General features: G+C 50.5%; 1 protein-coding gene across 1 annotated transcript; it reads left to right on the top strand.

Moving 5' to 3' along the window:
• The first annotated feature begins 1,318 nt into the window (after positions 1-1,318).
• Dhx37 (DEAH-box helicase 37) lies at positions 1,319-22,519 on the top strand. The gene is made up of 27 exons (XM_051204890.1): positions 1,319-1,471; positions 3,527-3,696; positions 4,330-4,442; positions 5,254-5,593; positions 6,659-6,807; positions 7,809-7,901; positions 8,665-8,761; positions 9,853-9,966; positions 11,051-11,152; positions 11,283-11,397; positions 11,823-11,918; positions 12,158-12,240; positions 13,280-13,424; positions 14,156-14,232; positions 14,474-14,706; positions 15,817-15,928; positions 17,736-17,842; positions 17,930-18,118; positions 18,296-18,420; positions 18,513-18,629; positions 19,490-19,662; positions 20,548-20,662; positions 20,761-20,898; positions 21,081-21,175; positions 21,261-21,334; positions 21,816-21,913; positions 22,051-22,519. Exons 1-27 carry the CDS (start codon positions 1,369-1,371, stop codon positions 22,134-22,136), a joined length of 3,459 nt encoding a protein of 1,152 aa, XP_051060847.1. The 5' UTR covers positions 1,319-1,368; the 3' UTR covers positions 22,137-22,519.
• Positions 22,520-22,989: the final 470 nt, after the last annotated feature.

Here is a 22,989-nt window from a genome sequence, read left to right as displayed (position 1 = left end):
AGTTTACACTATAGACAAAGCCAGCTTTGAATTTCGCCTTATCTTTCTGCTTCCCTTTCAAGAGTAGAGATTTCAGTGTGCCACCACCCACCATTCAAATTAATTCTTAAACAGAAAAAGTTTAAGTACAATAGAACTATTCTGCTTGCAAGGTAATTACAGGGTTGAGAAATGCTTCCGAGTACGCCTCAGACAAAGTGACAGAGTGAGTTTTAAACCCTTTAATAAAATACCTTCTAGCCAGGCAGTGGTATTCCAGAGCCAAAGGCAGGCAGATCTCTGTGAGTTCAAAGCCAGCCTGGTCTAACAGAACTGGTCTACAGCGTTTCAGGACAGGTTCCAAAGCTACAGGGAAACTCTGTCTTGAAAAACCATATAAGTAAGTAAATAAATAATAAATAAAATGCCTCCTTTTTACATCTTCTGTTCCTGCTGTGGAAATATTTTACACTTTTTCCTGTGGATATCAGAAAACACAGATGAGCAAAAGAAGAGAGATGTTGGAAGTAGGGGCAGAGCTTTATTTTTCATGTTTAGTCAAATTAGTACTAAAGATTTATTTTATTTTTATTTCTTTACGTGCACATGCCTTGCCTACATGCCATTCATGTGTATCCTTTCAGAAAAGGTCGCTGGAGTTAGGAATGGTTGTGAACCACTATGTAGGTGCTGGGGACTGAAGGCAGGTCCTCTGCAAAAGCAACAAGTGCTTTTAACCGCAGAGCCACCCTCTCTAGTCCCTCCACCCCATTTAGTGACAAAGTTTTACTGTGTAGCTATCTATGTAGACCAGGATGGTCTTGAACTCACAGAGATCTGCTTATCTCTGCCTTCTGAGTGCCGGCTGTGATTAAAGGCACGTGCTCCCACCCCTGGTTATTTGTTATTTTTACATGTTTGAGTGTTTGTGAATGTACATTAGAGCAGTTCCCACGGAGGCCAGAAGATGACGCCGGGTCACCTACAACTGGAGTTACAGATGGTTGCGAACCGTCTTTCTGGTTGCTAGGTTCTCTGCAAGAAGCAGCCACTGCTCTTAACCGCTGAGCCCCAAATTCTTCAGTCCCAAATTAGTATGCAGTACATAAATCTTCAGATTGCACCTAATAGGACTGACTGCTTGATCACACCCACAACCCCCTCAAGCACTCCTAGGGCCGGCCCCCTTATTTACATAGGCCGCGCCCACAGCCAGACTGCGCTCCGCCTCTTCCGCTACGGTCTCCCTTTCCAGCCAGTCGGGCTTCCAGCTCCGCCCCTCAGCGGCTGAGTCTCGGCTCCCGCGCGTGCGCAACCCGGAAGTCTTGAGCCCTGTTTCTGGTTCTCAGTGAGCTTCGCTGAGGGAGCCGCGCGCGTGGCGGAGGCGCCATGGGGAAGCTGCGCCGCCGCTACAATGTGAAGGGACGGCTTCAGGCAGAGCCGCGGCCCGCCAAGGGCCCCGAGCCACCCCCTGTGCGGCTGGAGCTCGAGGGTGAGGAGCCGAGGAACGGGAGGGTCGTTGGAGTGGGTTCCATGTGACTGTGGCAGGGGGCGTGACAGCACGTCTGTACTGCGATGTGCGGACGCTGCCGGGAATTTGGTGCATAGATGAGGTCTTTGCATCCATTCCCAGGCCTTCCACAATCATCTCCTTGCCAGAGATGCGTAAATAATGTGTTTCAGCCCAGACCTGTGAGCCGTGCACCAGGCTGCTTACAATGCTTGAGTGCTGGGGCACTTGTGAACATCCGGGACACTGTTCTGGGCTCCGGGAGTAGTGACAGCGGAATAGATAGATGGAAATCCCTGTCATTCCAGGTATGCCTGGTTACCTGGATCAGACGGGCAGAAAGAAACGGCCTTTAGTCCCAGCGCTAGGGAGGCAGAAACAAGCGGATCTCTGTGGGTTCCAGACCAGTCTGGTCTACAAGAGCTAGTTCCAGGACAGCCTCCAACTCCAAAGCCACACAGAAACCCTGTCTCGAACCCCCCCCCCAAAAAAAAAAAAGAAATGAGAGGTTGAGATCAGCCAGGATTACACAGTGAAACCCTGTCTACAAACAAACAAGAGGCTGTGTATGTGAGAGATAGACCTATACACCTAGCACTGGGGGGCCAAAGCAGGAGTGATGTGACTCTGGGGCCAGCTGAGCTTTGTAGCATGGACCAGGCCAGCTAGAGATACAACACAGGATCCTGTCTCAATCCCCACCTTCTAAAATAGAACAGAGGAAGTGTGTAGGTAAGGAAGCTGAGGAGGGTAGCGTGTAACAGAGGCATATTAAGCTGTGGCATTGCAGGTTGAAGGATGACGGGATGGGAGTCTGGAGATGATGCTTGGACCAGAGAGATGGTGTTTGGATTGTGGTATATTCTGAAGGAGAGCTGGCTGGATTTGCTGAGTCACTGGGCACAAAGGTGACAAGAGTGGGCATTGGACAGGCTACTGGAGAAGGTAGATGTGGACTGCTCAGGGGAGCCACATGAGCTCAAATTTGGATGTGAGTGCTTGGAGCCCTACAGGTGTTAGAACAGAAGGAAACCCAACAGCTATTGAATCAGCTGCTCAAGGCAGGCAAGCTCAGGGGTCATAAACAATTATGTGTACAGATTTCAGTCTGACTTGGCTCACTGAGAAGAATCCGGCTGTGAAAGAGGGGAATGAAGAACTGGGTGGAGAGTGCTGGCCTTGAACTTGTGAGGACTTATCCTTCATCTCAGGTGCTGCCTGGGGTCCTGAAGGGATGACAGGAGCGGAGCGTTGGTTAGCGTCTTAGAGGACGGAGTGAGCTGAAGCTGAAGAGCAATCCAGTAGATTCAAGTGTGACTTCCAGGCTCCTGAGACTAAACATGTTCCCAGGTGGAACTCCAACATCTGTTGGAGAACACCTCCTGAGGGTATTCTTTGATCCCTTGGTTGGACCAGGAAGGTGGTGAGTTTGTAAGAAAGGGCATCAGAGAAGAATCTGGAAGTGTGAGGTCTGTTGAGGTTGTTACATTTGGGGCTAGTCACTTCACATTCCTGGCCCTTTGTTTTCATAACTATAAGATGAGACCTAACTTTTCCTCAGTGGAATCATACACCCTCTGGCTCTTTGCTTGCGTGTTTGTTTTTTGTGGCTCTCAATTTAAAAGTAGATGTGGCACAGCCCACAGCTCAGCCTAGTTCTGGGCATACTTGAGGGTCTCAGGTATCCCAGGCTGGCCTGTGTAGTTAGGAGTGACTGAACTTTAGTCCTCTCCTCTTACCCTCTCAAGTGATTACAGATGTGCACCTCCATACTTGGTTTTACTTGGTACTGGGTTTGGAACCCAGGGCTCTGAATATGCTAGCCAGGTTCCCTATCAACTGACCCACATCCCTCAGCCCCTATAGAATATCATAGCTTGGTAATGATAACAGTTGTGACATAGATCCTTGTTCAGCACTCAGAGATTCATAGACCACCTAAAGGAGGTGGTGGCCTAATTTGATGCTTGTCATGAATGAGCATTGAGGACACTCTGTGACTTCCTGCACCTTAGTCAGACCTGCTGTCATTTTCAGACAAAGATGTTTTGAAAGGAGTAGATGCGAGCAATGCACTGGTGTTGCCGGGGAAGAAGAAGAAGAAGACCAAGGCACCACCCACATCAAAGAAAGAGAGGAAGCCGCTGACGAAGAAGGAGAAGAAGGTGCTGCAGAAAGTCTTAGAACAGAAGGAGAAGAAGAGCCAGGTACGTCTCACCGTGACAGGTCTGCCCCAGCTCTCCCCAGATCATGGTGGGGCTCGGGCATCTCTGTCCTTCCATGTACTCTCTGCAGCAAGGTTGTCTTATAGAACTTCCTGAAAGGAGGGGAGTGACACGGTAGCCACTAGCTACATGTGGCATCTGAGACTCTGAGCATGCTGCCCTGTTTTAAAAAGTGTCACATGTACTTGAAGAGGTATGTATACAAAATATGAATGTATAATGTTAGGTCAATGAAGCCAAAACTGCCACAGCTCACACTGGGTGAAAAAAAAAAGTTATTTGGGTATGTGTGTAATCCAGGGACTAGCCAAATGAGCAGTCAGGTCTATCCCCAGCTCAGCAGGGGATACTGTGCTTTATTCAGTGTGGTTGCTGGAGGTAGGGACAGCTAGTAGTCACATCGTGTAGTGACCCTAGATTTTGTAAGCATGAAGGCAGAGCTAAACTGTCTGTCCAGAAGAGTTCATGTGTGGTGACATCCAGTCCTACAGTTTAGAGTCTAGTATTAACTAGGTGGAATCCCCCTTCAAGCCTGGCCTCCTCCCAGCAGAAAGCCTGGTACCTGGGCAGTGGTCAGAAGCTGCCTGGTAACTGATGCGCTCTTGCCTTTCCCAGCGTGCCGAACTGCTCCAGAAACTGAGTGAAGTCCAAGTGTCGGAGGCCGAAATGAGTCTCTTCTACACCACGGCCAAGCTAGGCACCGGGGACCGCATGTATCATACCAAAGAGTGAGTCACAGATCCTGAGAGGGCTCGCAGCTCATGGCGTCTTGCATGGGTGGGAGTGTGTGGAGGGTTATCCATACTGAATGCTCCTCTGCCAAAGGCTGTGCACCTGCCTCGCATCTTACATGTCACAAGTAAGTCACATTTTCTCTCCTGTCATGGCTTGATCCTGCACTTCAAAGGCTCCACTTGTCATGAAGCTGCCTCTTGAGGTTTTCTTCGTGGTCACTTCGTGAACCACTTCGTGGTTCAACTACATAGGTGACATCAAGAATTCAGAGGCTTCACACTGAAAGCTCACTTCCCACCTGGACTTGACCATTGCAACTGTGGGGCCACCCCAAGCTGGCATTCCTGCAGGGCAGCACACCCCAGACCAGCATGCACTCTCAAATATACACACACAAACATACACCACAGCTTCTCTGGTTGAGTGTGCACTGCCCCAGCTTTGCTGGACCTGAGGTAGAATAAGGAGCAAAATGTTCCCTTCCCTTTGGAAGTTGGGGTGTTCATTAGCCAAATACTCATATATTCTGTACCAGAAAACTAAGCCAAAGGTAAGGCAGAGACAAGGGGATAGCTAGGAAAAGGACTGGCATCTGGGACTGAGCCCAGTGACACAGTCTCCCTGGTAGCTGACTTTGAGCAGACACTTAAGTGTGACGATCTGTGGGAAGTATTTCTCGGGGAAAGAAATAGCCAGTGCAAAGGGCCTGGGGTCAAAGGGGTGTGGCCCCTGGCTCATGTTGAGGGACCCCCATAGCCATATCAGATGTCCTGAGATCCCTGCCTGAAGTCTCTGCTCTCCCAGGAGGAAGCCTGACCAGCCAGCAGCCCAGGACCAAGAGAAAATTAGTAGCCTTGCTGGGGCCCACTGGAAGCGCCGCAGGTCATCATCAACAGAAGAAGAATCTGAGTCTTCTGGAGATTCAGAGCCTGAAGAAGCCACAGCTGCCCAACCTGGGGGCAGCACAGGGACAGATGCAGCACATCTGCCACCAGCTCCTTCTGAGGCCACGAATCCTGCACCCATCCTCCAGCCCCCTCCATCTGGGACCTCTACCCCTTCAAAATCACCAACCTCTGCCCCACCTCTACGCCTGGCCAAGCCTGCTGTCTTCATCCCTGTGAACCGCACACCTGAAATGCAGGTGTGTTCTTCTCTTTGTGGTTAGAGACACAGGTTAGTGGGACATCTTGGTGGAAAGGAGCCTTAGCATCTACTTCTAGGAACAGGGTCATAGTCATGCCCATCTTGTGGGGCTCTAGAGTGGGATGGGAGGTATAACAGTGTTTCTAGGGTTCAGGCTATTGCTTCTCCCTCACCATTCAACACCAATTGGCTATGTGTTTTATTTTACTTAAGTTTTATTTGGGGGTGGTAGATTTTGAGACAGGGTTTCTCTGTGTAACAACTTGGGCAGTCCTGGAACTCACTCTAGACTAGGCTGGCCTCGAACTCACAGAGATCCACCTGCCTCTGCCTCCCAGTTGCTGGGATTAAATCCATTTATTTATTTTGTTTTTTGTTTGTTTGTTTTTTGTTTTTTTGAGACAGGGTTCTCTGTGTAGCTTTGGAGGCTGTCCTGGAATTCACTCTGTAGACCAGGCTGGCCTCGAACTCATACAGATCCTGCTGCCTCTGCCTCCTGAGTGCTGGGATTAAAGTCGTACACCACTGATGCCCGGCTCTATTTTATTTTTTAAAAGACAATTTTTTAAATTTTATCTTATATGATAGTGTGGTTTGCATGCCTAAAGGTATGTACACCACATATGTCCCTGCAGAGATCAGATGAGGGCATTGGTTCCCCTGGGACTGTACAGATGATGGTTGTGATTTGCCGTGTGACTGCTGGGAATTCAACCCAGGTCCTCTGCCAGAGCAGCCAGTGCTCTTTTTGTTTGTTTGACTGATTTTTTTGGTTTTTTGAGACAGGGATTCTCCATAGCTTTGGAGGCTGTCCTGGAACTAGCTCTTGTAGACCAGGCCGGTCTCTAACTCACAGAGATCCGTCTGCCTCTGCCTCCCAAGTGCTGGGATTAAAGGTGTGCGCCACCACCGCTCAGCTGCAGCCTTTGCTCTTAACCACCAACCCATCCCTGGATAGTTCCTGGCTATCCATTTTAGCCACTGTGTCTCATGCATGACCTGTATGTGAGTGGGGTACCCTCTCCTGCTGTTGTGTAGCCCCTCCCTCTATCTTTTCCCACAGGAAGAACGGCTCAAGCTCCCGATCCTTGCTGAAGAGCAAGCCATCATGGAGGCGGTGGCTGAGCACCCCATTGTCATCGTGTGTGGCGAGACTGGCAGTGGGAAGACTACACAGGTGCCCCAGTTTCTCTACGAAGCAGGCTACAGCAGGTGGGGCTGGGCCAGGGATGTCCTCTACTCCCTGGGGACAGTGGACACTTAGGTTCCAAGAGCTGCTAAGGGCCTGAGTGCCAGGAGACACAATCCTGGCTCTACTGTGTGACAGCAGCCTCTCCAGGCCTGTTGTCAGCTATGAGATGGGGATGGTGACACTAAACTCAGTGGTCATGTGGGTTTAGTAACTAAAGCTAGTGCTTTAGTGTCAGGCACATGAAGTAGTGTGGTTCCTGGTGTTACTGTGGCCCCCTATGGGCCTCTTAGGACTACTGTGTCAGGTCACTGTTTTTAGTAACTTGTTCTCACCACTGTGGCTTGTCCCCTTGGCATGTGGCATTTAACAGGGATTAGCATGTGGGATGGTCAAGGGCCAAACTCCTTTAAGATTGCAGTCCAGGTGAGCCACCTAAGCTAAAGGGAACCCTCTCATATGTGCACTCAGTCTGTGCTCGTGGAAACTTTTCTTCCCGGGTTCTGTACACTCTGTGTGATTTTTTTTTTTTTTTTTTTTTTTCTACTATACCCTGCCATCCACCTCAACTCACTATGAAGTTAATTCAGTTGGCAGAAAAGTTGTCAAGGTGATGCAGGGTTCTAGTATTCTCTTCAGCTGGGCCTCCACTCTGTCAGCATTACAGGGTGTATTTGTTATACCTGTTATCTGAACTCTGGCCTTCTGTGGACTTAACAGCTTACACATGTACCTTATCTGTTCAGGAATGCCAGGCAGATCAGCCCTATCCTCTAGAGGAATCTTTCTCATCATAATAATATCCCTTAGAGATGTGTTCCAGCCGTATACCAAGTTCTGCTAGGTCCCCATCAGTGCTGTGGAGTATAGGCTTTCCCCTGGCTGTCCTATGACTGTGCTGCATTGACATTGGGCAAGTGATATTTGTACCCTGTGCTTTGGGTTTCATCTTCAGTGACTAGTGACCCTGGGGTGGAAATGACTTTGGGACAGACAGGCATGGTTAATGTGTCTTCTTCCCCAGTGAGGACAGCATCATCGGTGTCACAGAGCCCCGTCGAGTGGCTGCCGTAGCCATGTCCCAGCGGGTAGCCAAGGAGATGAATCTGTCACAGCGGTGAGGCCCTGATTCCTAGCCCCCTAGGGGATCTTTACAGTCTTGCTGGGAGGAGGGTGCAGGTGGGTGTCATTTTTGCCTCACTCGCACGGATGGTCCAGCACAGCCCTCTTAACCTGCTGAGGCAGGGGCTGCAGAGGAAGGGGCCTGTTGAACACCCAGCACTTGTATAGAACCTTGGCTGTGAGGAAGTGGCAGCCAGCTAATAAGCCAGTGGTATAAGGCCATGTAAACCCAGAATTCTTATTGTAAAACCCTCTGCCTGGGATTTATTTATATTTCTTTACATCGTGGTGCTGGAAATGGAACTTAGGGCCCTGCGTGTACTAGGCAGCCACTCTGCCACCAAGCTCCTCCCCAATCCTGAATTTTTAACTTTTTATTGTAAAATGTTTATGTGCCCATCAATAGAGAGGATAATGAACCCTAGATACCTGAGGGCCAGTGTCAGTAGCTACTGTCTGTTCCTAGCCCTGTACCATCCTCCATCATCTTGTCAGGGCATGGCTCTGGGAGTGAAGACCTGCTTGTTTCCCAGTGAGCTTTGCCACACTCTGCCCTAGATCTACAGTCTGTCTGGTGACATGAGTCTGGTTATCACCTAGTCTTCCCCGCATGCTTGGCCCCAGAGACCAAAGCTTGGGACGAGCACTTCTAGGGATGGTCCTTCCCTGTTTCCCTTGAAGGGGCCATGTAGCCCAAGCCCCATCCACCTGTAGCTCTGGAGATGTCACTAGCCCTGAGATAAATCTTCTCCCTACAGGGTGGTCTCCTACCAGATCCGCTACGAAGGGAACGTGACAGAAGAAACCAGGATCAAGTTCATGACAGATGGTGTGCTGCTCAAAGAGATCCAGAAGGTCAGTTGCCTATCCTGTGTCATACAGGACACAGCGGTGGAGAGTAGAGGGTCACCCTGGTGTCATCACCACTGCCTGGCATGTATGACTTTGAGCAGGTCCAGTCTCAGAGCTTCAATTCCTTGATCAGTGTGCTGGCCCCTTATAGAATCATTTTCAAGCAAAAGTTGTCAGTGATGGAGGGTACAGGGTCAGTGTAAGCAGAGAGGGCCTGGGCCAGTCAGCTTTGTTACTTTGCATACTCATTTTTGCTAGAGGGACTGGGATGTGGCTCAGTTGGTAGAGAGCTTGTCTAGCATGCAGGAAGCCCTGGGTTCCTGCCCCCAAACCACAGAAAACAACCCACATCATCCAAGCACATAGGACAGCTAGCTGTTCTCAACCTTCCTAATGCTTCGACCCTTGTCATGTTGTGATAACTTGTGGTAACCCTTCCAACCATACAATTATTTTTGTTTCTACTTCATAATTGTAATTTTGCTGTTATGAATCATGATATAAATATTTGTGTTTTCTGATGGTCTTAGGGGATTCCTATGAAAGGGTTGTTTGACCTAAAGGGGTCGCCACCTATTGGTTGAGAGCTACTGACTTAGGAGCTAGAGGCAGGAGAACAAAAATTTTAAAGTCATTCTTGGTGACAGTTCAAAGTTAACCTGGGATAACTAACCTGTCAAAAGAAAGTAAGGTGGAGAAAGACAGGATTTTTTTTTTTTTTTTTTTTTTTTGTTTTGTTTTGTTTTGTTTTTGAGACAGTGTTTCATTATGTATCTATCCCTGGCTGTCCAGGGACTCACTCTGTAAACCAAGCTGGCCTTGAACTCTGATTTGCCTGTCTCTGCTCACAGAGTGCTGGTATTAAAGACATGCACCACCCTACTCTACAACAGGAAATATTTTTTCAAAAGAAGAGAAAAAGGAGAATTTTCAGTGTGCAATAGCAGCCTGGCTTCTGGTCATGCACAATGACTACAGGCAGTCAGGATGCCTAGCTGCTTCTCCTATGGGCTTCTAGGAGTGTCTGAGGGATTTGGTCACATGGCTCAGTTCTGTGATTGTGGTGCTCTGGTGTAACTCCCACACCCCCTCAGGACTTCCTGCTGCTAAAATACAAGGTGGTGATCATCGATGAAGCCCATGAGCGAAGCGTCTACACAGATATCCTTCTTGGCCTCCTGTCCCGCATTGTGGCTCTCCGGACCAAGGTGTGTGGGAAGTCCACAGGGAGGGGACTTGTCAGGGGCTTGGTCTGGGAGCGGTCCCAGAAAACAGTTTTCCTAGGCATGAGTTATTGCCAATGCCAGGCCATATGATTCTGTGATGGCCCTTCTAACTCACAGGCCTTGATCCAATGTCATGCATAGTGAGTGACCTCTTCGCATCCAAGAGGCTCAGGCAAAAAGCTAAAGCTGGGAAGGCCTTGCTAGAGCCAGCTAAAGGGTACCCTCGGAGCTTCAGGCTCTGGTGGGTTTGTAGGGCTGCTGGTTTGAGCTCTCTGCTCCCTGGGCCTACTCCTCCCTCCCCAAGCTTGCTCCTCTTTCCAACTCTGTGCTGAGACAGTGGATTTGAGGAACCAGCTTTGGGGACATACTATCTGAAGGGAACTTGATGAGCAGCCCTGTTTCTCTCCTTGAACAGACCAGCTCAGTGGAGAAGTGGGTATTCTGGGGTATCATGTACCCAGCCATATTAAAGGCACTGGGGATAGACAGTGGCCAGGAAAGGGTCATCTATCATTCCTGCCCTCCTGGAGCCACCCTTTCACCAAGGTGGCAGGGCAGTAGGCAAATTCAAGATCTATGAGCTGAAGGTAGACAAAGAGACAGCATGAATACCAGGGAGGTCTAAGGCTCACTGACAGTCTCCCCAAAATATGAACTGAGAATGAAGGTGACTACGAGCAGGATGGACAGTGGGGTGAGGGTGAGGGGAGTTCCTAGCTCTGACACATCCACCTGTCTCTGCATCCAGCCAGTTCTAAAATATTTTTTGTCCCTCCAGAAAGAAACTGGTTCCTATAGCTAAGCCCTCCCCCATCCCAGTGCTGACCCTATTCTTCATTTGGCTGTCCCATTGCATCACACCATGGCCCCTTTAGCTGGCTTTATGTTCAGGGCTCTGGCCTCTGTCACCTGCAGAACCCCAGTGGACAGGCTTCCCTGTGACTGTTTCATTTCTGGGGGCAATCTGAGGAATGTGAGGTTATATGTGACCACGGGGCTGAGAGGTACATAATTCCACATGCACAGTGTCTGTGCTGTGCCTGAGTCAGCAGACTGTCTTCTGCAGAGGAACATGCCCCTCAAGCTGCTCATCATGTCTGCCACGCTTCGGGTAGAGGACTTCACCCAGAACAAGCGGCTCTTCACCACACCTCCCCCGGTCATCAAGGTAAGATTTGGATAAGCCCCTGCTGACTTCAACCTGACCTTGGCTGTGGGAACTGGCGGTCTTAGGGGTTGGTTTAGAGAAAGGAGTCTCTGGAATGAAGCATTCCCATACCTTTGTGGACCTGTCACAGGTTGAGTCCAGGCAGTTCCCTGTGACAGTACATTTCAACAAGCGGACCCCATTGGATGACTACAGCGGCGAGTGCTTCCGGAAAATCTGCAAGATCCACCGGATGTTGCCTGCAGGTGAGGCCTGATGGGCTTGGCACATCCCTCCCTCACTGAAGACTTGGGTTTGCCTTTCATCCCTCTGACAGCATAGGGCACAGTCAAACCACAGTGGTATGATGACTGTTCCCGAGACTTACCCCAGCCCTAGATGCTCCCCATCCCTACCCCCCGTGCACACACACGCACGCACGCACGCGCACACACACACACACACCTAAGGCAGAAGTGGGAGTATGAAAGCATCTTCTTGGATAGTCTCCTCTGTTCCTTTGATTCTGTTGGTTTTGCAGTCTGTCAGGTGCTCCTCACCACTCTGCTGGTCTAGGGTAATTGGCTCCTACCTGGTAGCTGTTTCCTTGACTCCTGGTTCTTCCAGCCCCTCAGCAGGCTGTTCTTGCAAGGGTAAGTTTTCCAAGTGACTGCCTGGGTTCTCTTTGCAGGTGGCATCCTGGTGTTCCTCACAGGGCAGGCCGAGGTACATGCACTGTGCCGCCGGCTTAGGAAGGCCTTCCCCACCCGATGCTCCCAGCCACAAGGTAACTGACCCACAGTCCCCCATTAAAACACTCCACCCCCATCCCTGGGCCTGGCAGCTGGTGCCATAGTTGAGATGTCAGCCTCCACTTCAGTGTCCTTGAGGAGAGCCTGCACCTTGTGCCCCCAATAATATGCCTATCATTGGCAGTAGTTTGGCTGAGGGTGACAAGAATAAAGTGCCAGCTGCCTGCATTGGCCACAGGCATCTCTTTCCAACCACCCTCTCCCCCCTTTCCAGAAAAGGAAGAGGAAAAGGACTCAGCAGAAGGGATGAGGAGGTTTAAGAAGTCCCGGACGAGGGCCAAGAAGGCCCAGGCCATGGTATGTAGAAGCCTGTAGAACCCTGTGCTGTCAAGTTGCCACCTTCACATAGCTGTTTGGGCTTAAGTATCACTAGAATGAAATGAAAGTAAAAGTCTATTTCATCCAAGGTGGCTGCAAGCCATGTGGGGTTCCTGGAGGCCACCCTGGTCCAGCCCCATCCCACAGCACAGAGTCCTGGTGGATAGTGCAGCTATGGAGGCTGCAAGTTGGGGATGTGTTATGATTTACATGCCTGTGAGGATCCTGGAGCATAAATAGAGCCATGGCTACTTGCTGAAGTGAGGAGAGCTGCTCTCTGAAGCTGTGGGGCAGGCCAGGGGAGGGACCACCCCAGGCATCCTGGATGCAGCTGGATGCAGCACCAGTGGTGTGGCTACTCAGTTATAGCTACTGGGTGGCTTCTACCCTCTTTTACACTTAATGTGGGCCAGGCAGATTGTTTGACTCTGTGTACATAGCTCAGAGCAGCCTTGGGGGATGTACCCCATGCTTGTGTCTAATTTATTTTTTTATTCAGATAGAATGTCACAATGTAACCCTTTTAGGTCAAGTGCTTCCTGTGTAGACCAGACTAGCCTTGAACTCACAGGGAACAATTTGTCTGTGCCTCTAGAACACTGGGATTAAAATTTTGTTCCACCATACCTAATTTCTGAAAGAAAGAAGTATTTCTTTGGATAGATTTTATTTTATGTGCATGAGGGTGTGTGTGTGTGTGTGTGCACGCACGCATACCTGGTACATGGGAGGTCAGAAGAGTCAGATCCTCTGGAACTAGAATTTGAAGTGGTTGTAAGCTGCCATGTAGGTGCTAGAAATCAAACCCAGGTCCTTTTGTAGGAATAAGTGCTATTAACTTCTGAGCCATCTGTCCAGCCAGCCCCCATACGTAATTTTGAATCTAGGAAAGCGAGGCAGAAGTTATTGTTCAGTGACCTCACCTCAGAGGTCCCTGTGGGGAGATGCCCTCTATGAGCAAGTTGTTATTTCCCCTGTGTGTGGCTTCATTTCATGGTGTTGATGCCTCCTCACCCAGGCATTGCCCCAGATCAACCTGGACAATTACTCTGTACTACCAGCGGGAGAAGGTGACGAGGACAGGGAGGCAGAGATGGATGACGAAGAGGAGGCCCTGGGCTCTGACTTGGATCTGGACCTGGGTGACAGTGAGGCAAACGAAGGTGTGGCCTGGCAGAGCTCTGCCCTCAGGTTCATTGCTTATTGATTTCAGCATGGGTCTGCTGAGCCCCTCTTGGCATCATAGGCCCTATTGGCCCTGGGACCAGAAGAATCTAAGTCCCGTCCTCATACATGTGACCAAACACATCCTGGTTCCTCCTGGTATGTGAACACAGAAGATGGGCCTTTCTGATAGCTCTGTCTACTGTGGTCTCCTGAGGTTCTAATATTTGTCATGGTAGTGCCAGGGACACCATCCCTGGGCTGGCCTTTCGTGGGCAGACACAGAGAAGGCATCTTGATTCTCAGGGCCTCTTGAGGATGTTGATGGGACAACTCCTTGTTACACAGCTTGGTAGCACAGACCTATGGTCCCAGATGCTCAGAAGGCTGGCTTGAATTTGCCATAGGCTGTGTATCTTTAGAGAGAGAAACTTACGTGGAAACTTTTGTGTCCAGAAAGGACTCCTTCCATACAAACTCAGTCTGCCACACTGCCCAAACACATACCTGGGGCCAGCTTGCTCTCGGGATGCTGCTCTCGGGATGTGGTAGGCATCACAGGCCTATGCTGGGCAGCAGTAACAATTTTCAGGAGCTTCCTAGTACTGTGTCTAAACATGAGCCCTCAAACCTGGGGGTGAAGGGATGGGAGCTGCCAGGCAGCTAGAGGCAGGCCTATGCCTTTGGCATCTGTACAAACCAGACTCCGGTGTCCCATGCTTGACCACAGGTGAGCAGCCAGATGCCTCCCTGCCCCTTCATGTGCTCCCGCTCTACTCTTTGCTGGCCCCGGAGAAGCAGGCACAGGTAAGGGGACAGCTCTAGGGAGCTTTAAGATGGGGTGGGTCAAGCCTCGGGTGCGTTTCCTCCAGGTGTTTACTGGCCAGTCCCTGATAGTGGAGGGAATGATAGAAACCACTCCTGATGGTTGTGGTTAGAGCTTGGTGAACAACAGTGGTGCTTGCCTAGCTCAGAGCAATGTGTCCACTGGCTGTCTCATAGATTTTCACCTGATTCTGATGTTGTCTTGCCCACCCCCTCTTCCCAGGTCTTCAAACCTCCTCCAGAGGGGACAAGGCTGTGCGTAGTGGCCACCAATGTGGCTGAAACATCCCTGACCATCCCTGGCATCAAGTATGTGGTGGACTGTGGGAAAGTTAAAAAACGCTATTACGACCGTGTCACAGGCGTGTCCTCCTTCCGTGTCACCTGGGTCTCCCAGGCATCCGCTGACCAGCGGGCTGGTCGTGCAGGCCGGACAGAGCCAGGCCACTGCTATAGGTAGGCCACTTGCTCCTGCACCACACGAGTTGGGATGCAGAACCGCTGCTGTCCCCCTACAGTGAATAGGCCCATGTCCTCAGAGCACCACAGCCCGTCCACACTGCTGGCTGCTTTCCCCTGCCCTTGTCTGCTATGTTTGTGATGGGTGATCCACAACTACTTCAGAAGTAAGCCACTGTCTAGAATGGCTTCACAGTTGGGCTGCTGTCACCGCCATCGAGGCAGTGCTCCTGAGAGTGGTTGCTCCCTGTGGACACCGCTATAAGGTGTTACCTTTTGTCAGGCTCCAACACCCAGTAGATGTGTTCTGGGGGTCATCTTAACAGGCTTTCTCCTGGTGGCTGTCACTTGTCCACTGCCTTGTCGCATTGTTACTATCCATCTCTGCTGCACTTTGGGGTTGCTGCTCCTTTCTCCTGTGGTAAACACACATGTCCCTGGGTTAGTTTGCCTGTGTTTGTCCTTGTCCCTGAAGAGCTCTAGACTCAATGCTTAAGAATGGAGGAACTAGCCAGGCGATGGTGGCATGCGCCTTTCATCCCAGCACTAGAGAGGCAGAGGCAGAGGCAGGCAGATCTCTGAGTTCAAGGCCAGCCTGGTCTACAGAGCTAGTTTCAGGACAGGCTCCAAAGCCTATCTCAAAATAAACAAACAAAAAGAGTAGAGGAACTAGCCAGGTGCCCAGGTTCTTACCTGACATCTTCACCCCATTTTTTGTTTGCAGTCACATGAGGCAGGGTCTCCTGTCAGTGGCTTTGGATCTTTGTGCACTGACTGCCTCTGTGCCTTCTCAGGAAGTGTCTGCTGAGACCTTTCCTCAGTTCTAAATTAGGCTCTGTGTCTGCTGGTAGCTGGGAGGACTCTTCTGAAGTCCAGGAGATAGACCCTCATCAGTTATGACCCTGGTCACTTTGGGTAGCTTATTGCCATTCTCCCAATACCATTTTAGTTTACAGAAGGGAAAACTTAGAAAAGAGTAGTCAGGGCAGCTGGAGGTGGCACTCACTGCCACTGGTGGGGGGAGGGCCTGTCCCTTGAGTGGCAGGCATGGTTGGGCCCAGGTCTGGTTGACTTTCTTCTTTCTGGCCCTTATTTCTCCCCACTTAGGCTGTATTCCTCAGCTGTTTTTGGTGACTTTGAGCAGTTTCCTCCCCCTGAGATCACTCGAAGACCAGTAGAGGACTTGATCCTGCAAATGAAAGCCCTCAACATCGAGAAGGTTAGTCTTGACCAGAAACGTCCCTCATGCCTTTCCAGTCTGTCCTCAGATTTGGCCAGTCTGTCATCCCATAGCTGCGCCTGCCAGGGAAACCAAAAGAAGTGGTACCCTGAGGTTTGTCAGAAGGTGCCCTGGTGGCCCTCAGTCTCTAGTGAGGACAGCTTTTCTGTCTCCCGGGGGACAGAGGCTTATGGACAGACAGCTAGGTCTCACACTGTTCATGGGCACTCAGAGATGTCCTGATGAACCCTGGATGATGGCTTCACTGGTGTAGCCCTAAGATGGAGTTGGACATTCCTGTCCCCACTCCAGAATGAGGTAGCCCATCGAAAAGGTTCTGCTTATGCTGCATACCATGCCCTAACACTGTCATGTGGAAACCAAGGCAGGGAAGAGTCACCCTCTGTTTATCTGGTCTGGTCCTATCCCAGAACACAGAAGAAAGTTAAAAATGAAGAATATGCTTTTTTTTTTTTTTGAGACAGGGTTTTTTTTCTGTGTAACTTTGTAGACCAGGCTGGCCTCAAACTCATAGAGATCTGCCTGCCTCTGTCTCCTGAGTACTGGTATTAAAGGCATGCATGTGCCGCCACCACCACCCCGCTTGAAGAATGTACTCTTACTTGGACTAAGGAGATGGCTCAGCATGTAAGGCACCTGCTGCCAAGCCTGAGGATTTAAGTTTCCAGGAACCACATGATAGAAGGAGAAAGCCAACTCCCACATGTTGATTGCTGTGCTCCGTCCATACTTATTCAGTGGCACATGCGCACTTCATACACATACAAATAATTAAATTTCAAATAAAAAAAACTTTAAAAATAAAGAATATACCCTTGGCTAGGGATGTAATCTGATTGGTTGAATGCTTGCCTTACACACACAAAGGACTAAGTTTGATACCCAGCACTGGGATATAGAAACACTCAGGATATAGATACAGGTAGATGAGAAGTTCAAGGTTAAGTTAGACATAGTGACACACATCTATAGCCCCAACACTTGGAAGCCTGAGGCAGGAGAATTGCAGTGGCTGAGGCTAGCCTGAAACATGGGTTTCAGCACTAGAATGAAGCCACGTCTTTTCTCTTTGTTTTGAGACAGGCCTGATGTAGCCTTGATTGCCCTGGCTCCATATGTAAATCAGGCGCAGATTCACAGAGATCTGCCTCCTGCTGCTGCCTCCCAAGTGCTGGGATTAAAGGTGTGCACCACCATGCCTGGCAAGACCCTGACTCTTAAAATAAAAAGACTGTACCCTCACTTTGTGCAGTGGCACAGGCCTACGCCTACGCCCTCATCGTGGGATGTGTTCTGGTGAAGAGATCTGTCCCTTTAAGAAGGAGTGAGACTCCCTAGTGATTTTTTTTTTTTTTCCTTTGTTACAAACAACTGATTCAGAGTTAAAAAAAACTCACATACTTTAGGTCATCGTGAGAACTTCACATTCAAACCTGTGGCCATTGTTATGTTTTTTCCATGCATAATACTGTTTTTCTAAGTATTACAGGCTGTTTTTGTAAATATTACATGATGATTTGTATGTTGTTGATTTTAAACTCCCAGATTTTAGTTGACAGGGATTGCCCCTGGCACACAGTAGGCTTAATTTGGGGTCATCCTAGCACGTGGACCTGGAAAATCTTGACAACTTTCAGAGCACTCAGGACCCATGTCTCAGTTATCATGACCCATGGCCTGGGGACAAGCTGGAAGGAAGAGAGACCAGTGCCTGGTATAGCCAGTGTGACTCATGGGGCTTGCTTCTCTGCATCACTCTGCCCCTCTCCTTCCTTCCTGTACCCAGGTTATCAACTTCCCATTCCCCACACCACCCTCCGTGGAGGCCCTCATTGCCGCCGAGGAGCTGCTGATTGCACTGGGGGCCCTGCAGGCACCTCGGAAGAATGAAAGGTAGGACGGGGAGGGTGGACCCAAGCATGCACAGAGCCTCCATGTACAGGTTCTATGGCTCCTACCCACCGTGACTCTTGTCTGCAGAATGAAAAAGCTACAGATGTCACAACTAAGCAGCCCCATCACTGCACTGGGACGGACCATGTCCACCTTCCCCGTGGCACCCCGCTATGCCAAGATGCTAGCACTGAGCCAGCAGCATGGCTGCCTGCCCTATACCATTGCCATTGTGGCTGCCATGACTGTGCGTGAGCTCTTTGAGGAGCTGGATAGGTAGGTTGGTAACAGCCTGGTCCCTTGGAGCCCTCTGTACTATCTTTGATCAGTGGTGGCCTGGGGAGCCTATATCTGGAAGAAGGGATACAGCAGTGAGGACCTGGAGATGCTGATGGTCAGAGGGTCCATGAGGGCAGTGGGTTGAAGCCCAGTGGGCAATGTGTATGTTTACAGACCAGCTGCCAGCGAAGAGGAGCTTGCAGAGTTGAAGGGCCGTCGAGCCCGTGTGGCCCAGATGAAGAGGACCTGGGCTGGGCAGGGGGCATCTCTGAAGCTTGGTGACCTCATGGTGCTACTGGGTTGGTATCACCTCCAGGGCATGAAGGAGGGTGATTGATAGCTTGGAGTAGGTTAGAGCCAACTAGTGAGAACACCCTACCTTGCCCCACAGGTGCTGTGGGAGCCTGTGAGTACTCCGGCTGCTCACCCCAGTTTTGCCATGCTAACGGACTTCGATACAAGGCCATGCTAGAGATCCGGCGCCTGCGTGGCCAGCTGACCACCGCAGGTACAGCCCAGGTGACAGTGTGGGCAGACATCTGGTCCCCATTCCATACATGTTTAGGTTTGGTATGATGGAGACTCAACACTTCCTCGTTTGCCTGTCCATTAAGGTGGACTCATAACCCCAAGTCAACTCCAAATGCCCTAAGACAGGTTCCCTTGCACACCCACCCAGAAGGCTGTCCCTTAGGCCATCTACCCCTTGGCAATGACCCTCTGGTCCTCTTCCCCTGTTCCAGCCAGGACCTTTCTTCCATCCCATATGTCCCCAGAGTTCTGGCCTCATGGGTAGAGGATTCACATTCATCTTAGCCACAGGTGGCTCCTGTCAATAGCATCTAGGATTCAAGGAGTGATACAGGGTGGACTCATCCCTCTCCAAAGCTAACTGGGAACTCAGTACTATTCTAGCAGCTCCAGGCTTCATGGATCAGTGGCTGTTCCAGCCCACAGTAGCAGGTCATCATTGGAGGCCTGCTGTCCTGTCTACTCTCATACTTACACAGCCTTATCCTCAGAGGCAACAGCCTGCAATTGTGGACAGCCACCTGACAGTAATGACAGGTGGCCTTGTGGGGCCACAGGTCTCTCTGCAGGCTACCTTTCAACAGAGGGGATAATGGGGCTGAGGTTCTGTAAACTATCCTACCACCTGGGAGCCTGGAATGGCTGTCCCTTGACTGGGCTTTGCAAGCATGGGAATCTATGCCTTGGCCTTGGAAGGGGCTCAGGATTGAGTCACTGTTGACCTATGTATCAGAATCAGACACTATGTGGGTGGGGCCCAAGTGTTGGGTGATTTCCTGGAGGCCTGGTTGGCTTTTCTGATCGTGGACTTATACACTTTTCTCACCTTCCTCCCAGTCAACGCAGTGTGCCCTGAGGCTGGGCTTTTCCTAGACCCCAAAATGCAACCACCTACTGAGAGCCAGGTGACCTACCTGCGACAGATCATGGCAGCTGGCCTGGGTGACCACCTAGCCCGCAGGGTTCAGAATGAGGATCTGCTAGACCCCAAGTGGAAGAACGCCTACAAGGTGAGACATAGGTCTGCTTTTTGCAACTGTCCCCGTGTCCTCTGAGAAAGCCCCACCAAAGAGCAATTGAAGTCTGTTGTTTGCTGGAGGTTAAGATATCACCCTAAGCTTCAAGGTTACTTTCTAGAGATGCATTTTACACCATAAAGGCAACTCCCTGGCTTTACTATGTTCAGCATCAGCACGGTCAACTGAGACAGTTTTCTCTGCCCTGGAGACACCCAAGCCTTCTTTCTACCCATCGCCCAGAGTCTCTGGCTTTCCTGTGCTAACCGCTTCACCAGGAGGACCCATGTGGTGCTTGGTGTGTTGGGGCTACCTCCCTCCCAGCATTGCGTTTTTGAGGTCTACCCACCAGGGTCTCACCTCTGGTTTTTGAAACAGGTGATCCACCTGCCTCAGCCTACCAAGTGCTAGGGTTCCAGGCTATGCCCCCACATGGAGATTGTGTTTTACTTTGTGCCTTTGTGTATGGTGCAGTGGTGCATGTATGGAAATCAGGATTTCAGGAATCTTTTTTTCTCCTTCCACTTTATGGGTCCCAGGGAATGAACTCACATTACCAGGCTTGGTGGCAGGTGCCTTTATACACTGAGCCATCTCACTAGGCTCTAGCTCCATGTTTTATTTTAGTGTGTAGAGGTACACATGTACAGGTAGACATCCAACAGGTCATTAGGCTTTCATGGCAAGTGTTTTTATTCATTGAGCCATCTTCCCGGCCCCATGCTTCAGCTCTGTTGATGGTCAAGGAGTAATGTATCCTCGGTAATATCTGGTCATTGTCTCTCTGGCTTGATGGTTGGATCCTGAAGGTTGGACTTGAAGGGCCCAGAGAGCTCAGACTTTTCTCTGACCTGAGCCTCCATCCACCTCTCTCTGCAGACCCCTCTCTTAGATGACCCTGTCTTCATCCATCCCAGCTCCGTACTCTTCAGAGAGCTACCTGAGTTTGTGGTCTACCAGGAAATAGTGGAGACCACCAAAATGTACATGAAAGGTACTGTGTAGTGGCCGGGACTCATGTCACAGGGTGATACCAGTGGGTCCTGTCTGGGAAAGCATGTGAGATCTGACTGTGCCCTCTACTGGCCTCAGGTGTCTCCATTGTGGAAATCCAGTGGATCCCATCGCTGCTGCCCTCCTATTGCCAGTTCGATGCACCCCTGGAGGAGCCAGCCCCCACTTACTGTGCAGAGTCAGGACGGGTGCTGTGCCACCGGGCCAGTGTATTCTGTAAGTCAGGGACACTTCCTTGGTGACCTGGCCACCTGTAACCATGAGCTTCTTAGACTCATCAGTCCGTGCCCTACTCTTGGACATGTGTCTGAGGATGTCACCCCAGCCAGCCCTCATGCTCTGATGGGCTTGGGAGGATGCGTGTAACATGGGCCTTTTATCACGTTCCCATCTTCCAGACCGCGTGGGCTGGCCACTCCCTGCCGTCCAGGTGGACTTTCCTGAAGGCATTGACCGCTACAAGTACTTTGCACGGTTTCTGCTGGAGGGACAGGTAGGTGCTTGAGCTACCTGTGGCTTGATTCCTAGGTGTCATGAACTGTAGGCCCCCATTCAACCAGTGTGTGCTCTCTCACTAGGTCTTCCACAAGCTGGTTTCATTCAAGAGCTGCCTGCTGTCTAGCCCCAGCACCATGCTGAAGACTTGGGCCAGGTAAAAGAGTATATTCCTAGACTGTTAAGGCAGGCAGTGGCAGAGAGGCTCCTTTGTTAGTCATGTATGCTAGAGATGTGACAACTATAGGAGCCTCCTTTATTCTGGAGCTATCAGTGAGCCTAGCACATCTTACACCTCTGAAAGATGCAGGGGCCCCTATACCACTATCCAGGAATCTCCCTACCTGTCTCTCTACTGGTGGCTGTATCATTCCAATCTTGCCTCTTCCTCTTGTCTGTGTCCCCTCCTTATATGGGCTCCAGTCTTGGTGGTAGGGACCAACCTAGTCCACTGTACCCTGATGATCTGGAACATCCATGTACCCTAAGGAGCTGGTTGGACATGAGTAGGGAAGAGTGCTGGTGAACCCTACATGCTGCCACTGTGTACAAGAGGCTTTCTGTGCTGAATGATAGGTCCCACTCATCAGCTGTCCACTCATCCCTTCTGGCTTAGTCAGCTGCCCCCCTTTCCACAGGCTGCAACCAAGGACGGAGAGCCTACTGAAAGCCCTTGTGGCTGAGAAGGCAGACTCCCGTGATGCCCTGCTGGCTGCATGGAAGAAAAACCCCAGATGTGAGTGTGACCAGACTGAGGTGGGGGGATGGTGCTCACTCAGGGGAAGGACCTAACCATACCATAGGCCATGGTAGTCTGACCAACCAAGCAAGTCCCTGGCCTGATACTCTAACCCTGACCACCTCTTCCTGCAGACCTGCTGGCTGAATACTGTGAGTGGCTCCCAAAGGCTATGCACACTGACGTTGAGAAGAGCTGGCCCCCCATCACTGACTGTTGACCTCACACCCAGCTACACAGTCAGCCGGCATCTACGCTGGTACTAGGAGACTTGCTGTGGCCCAGGAAGCCCTTTTTGACCTTGACCCAACCCAGAGCCAAGTTTGCTGCTGCACTGACCATAAGTGCCTTCTTCACTATTCCAACGAGAGAGAGAGGGTTTGTCTCTCTCCAGATGACATAAGCGCTTGTGGATGTACAGGACTACACCGGGATGTAGTGAGATATTCACTCTGTCCGTACCTGTTGCACTGACCATGCCCACTAGGGGGTGGGAACAGGTACAGATGTGACCTGGGGGAACTAGGTCTGGGGACTAGAACCTGCTGGCATTCATCTGTCTGTTGTAAGTTATTTCTCCCTGAATAAACATCTATTCAGCCTGTCTGTTTTCCCTGATACCGGGACAGGAAAGTGGACCATTTCCCCAGTGTACCTGTCCAGCCCCATAGCATCTTGGGCAGCAGGTGCATTTCAGACTTGTGTGACCCAGGGATTTTTCCTGAAAGGTTGGCCCCAGGTAAGGGATGAATATAGCCCAGAGCCCTGATTACAAGGGTCCTGCTTTGGCATCCACAGACAGCAAGTTCTGTCTTTTTGTTGTTGTTTTTGGTTTTTTGTTTGTTTGTTTGTTTGTTTTCTTATTTCAAGACAGGGTTTCTCTGTGTATCCTTGGCTGTCCTGGAAACCAGGCTGTCCTCAATTCAGAGAGACCCACCTGCCTCTGCTTCCCCAGTGCTGGGATTAAAGGCTATCACCTGTCATGAAGTGGACAATTTTCAGAAGATGAAATGGAAGTGGCCTGCAACATATTCAGCCAGGACTTATGAGATGGTCCAGATGGCACTGGCTAC

The sequence above is a fragment of the Phodopus roborovskii genome, unplaced genomic scaffold, assembly GCF_943737965.1.
Source record: "Phodopus roborovskii unplaced genomic scaffold, PHOROB, whole genome shotgun sequence".
NCBI classification, from domain to species: Eukaryota; Metazoa; Chordata; class Mammalia; order Rodentia; family Cricetidae; genus Phodopus; species Phodopus roborovskii.
This window is presented reverse-complemented; position numbering and strand designations above follow the sequence as displayed.

Coding starts and splice junctions, on each gene's coding strand:
- Dhx37 (XM_051204890.1), top strand. CDS start 1,369: ATGGGGAAGCTGCGCCGCCGCTACAATGTGAAGGGACGGCTTCAGGCA. Junction 13,425..14,155: donor TGACAGTGAGGCAAACGAAG/GTGTGGCCTGGC, acceptor GCTTGACCACAG/GTGAGCAGCCAGATGCCTCC. Junction 14,233..14,473: donor CCCCGGAGAAGCAGGCACAG/GTAAGGGGACAG, acceptor CCCTCTTCCCAG/GTCTTCAAACCTCCTCCAGA.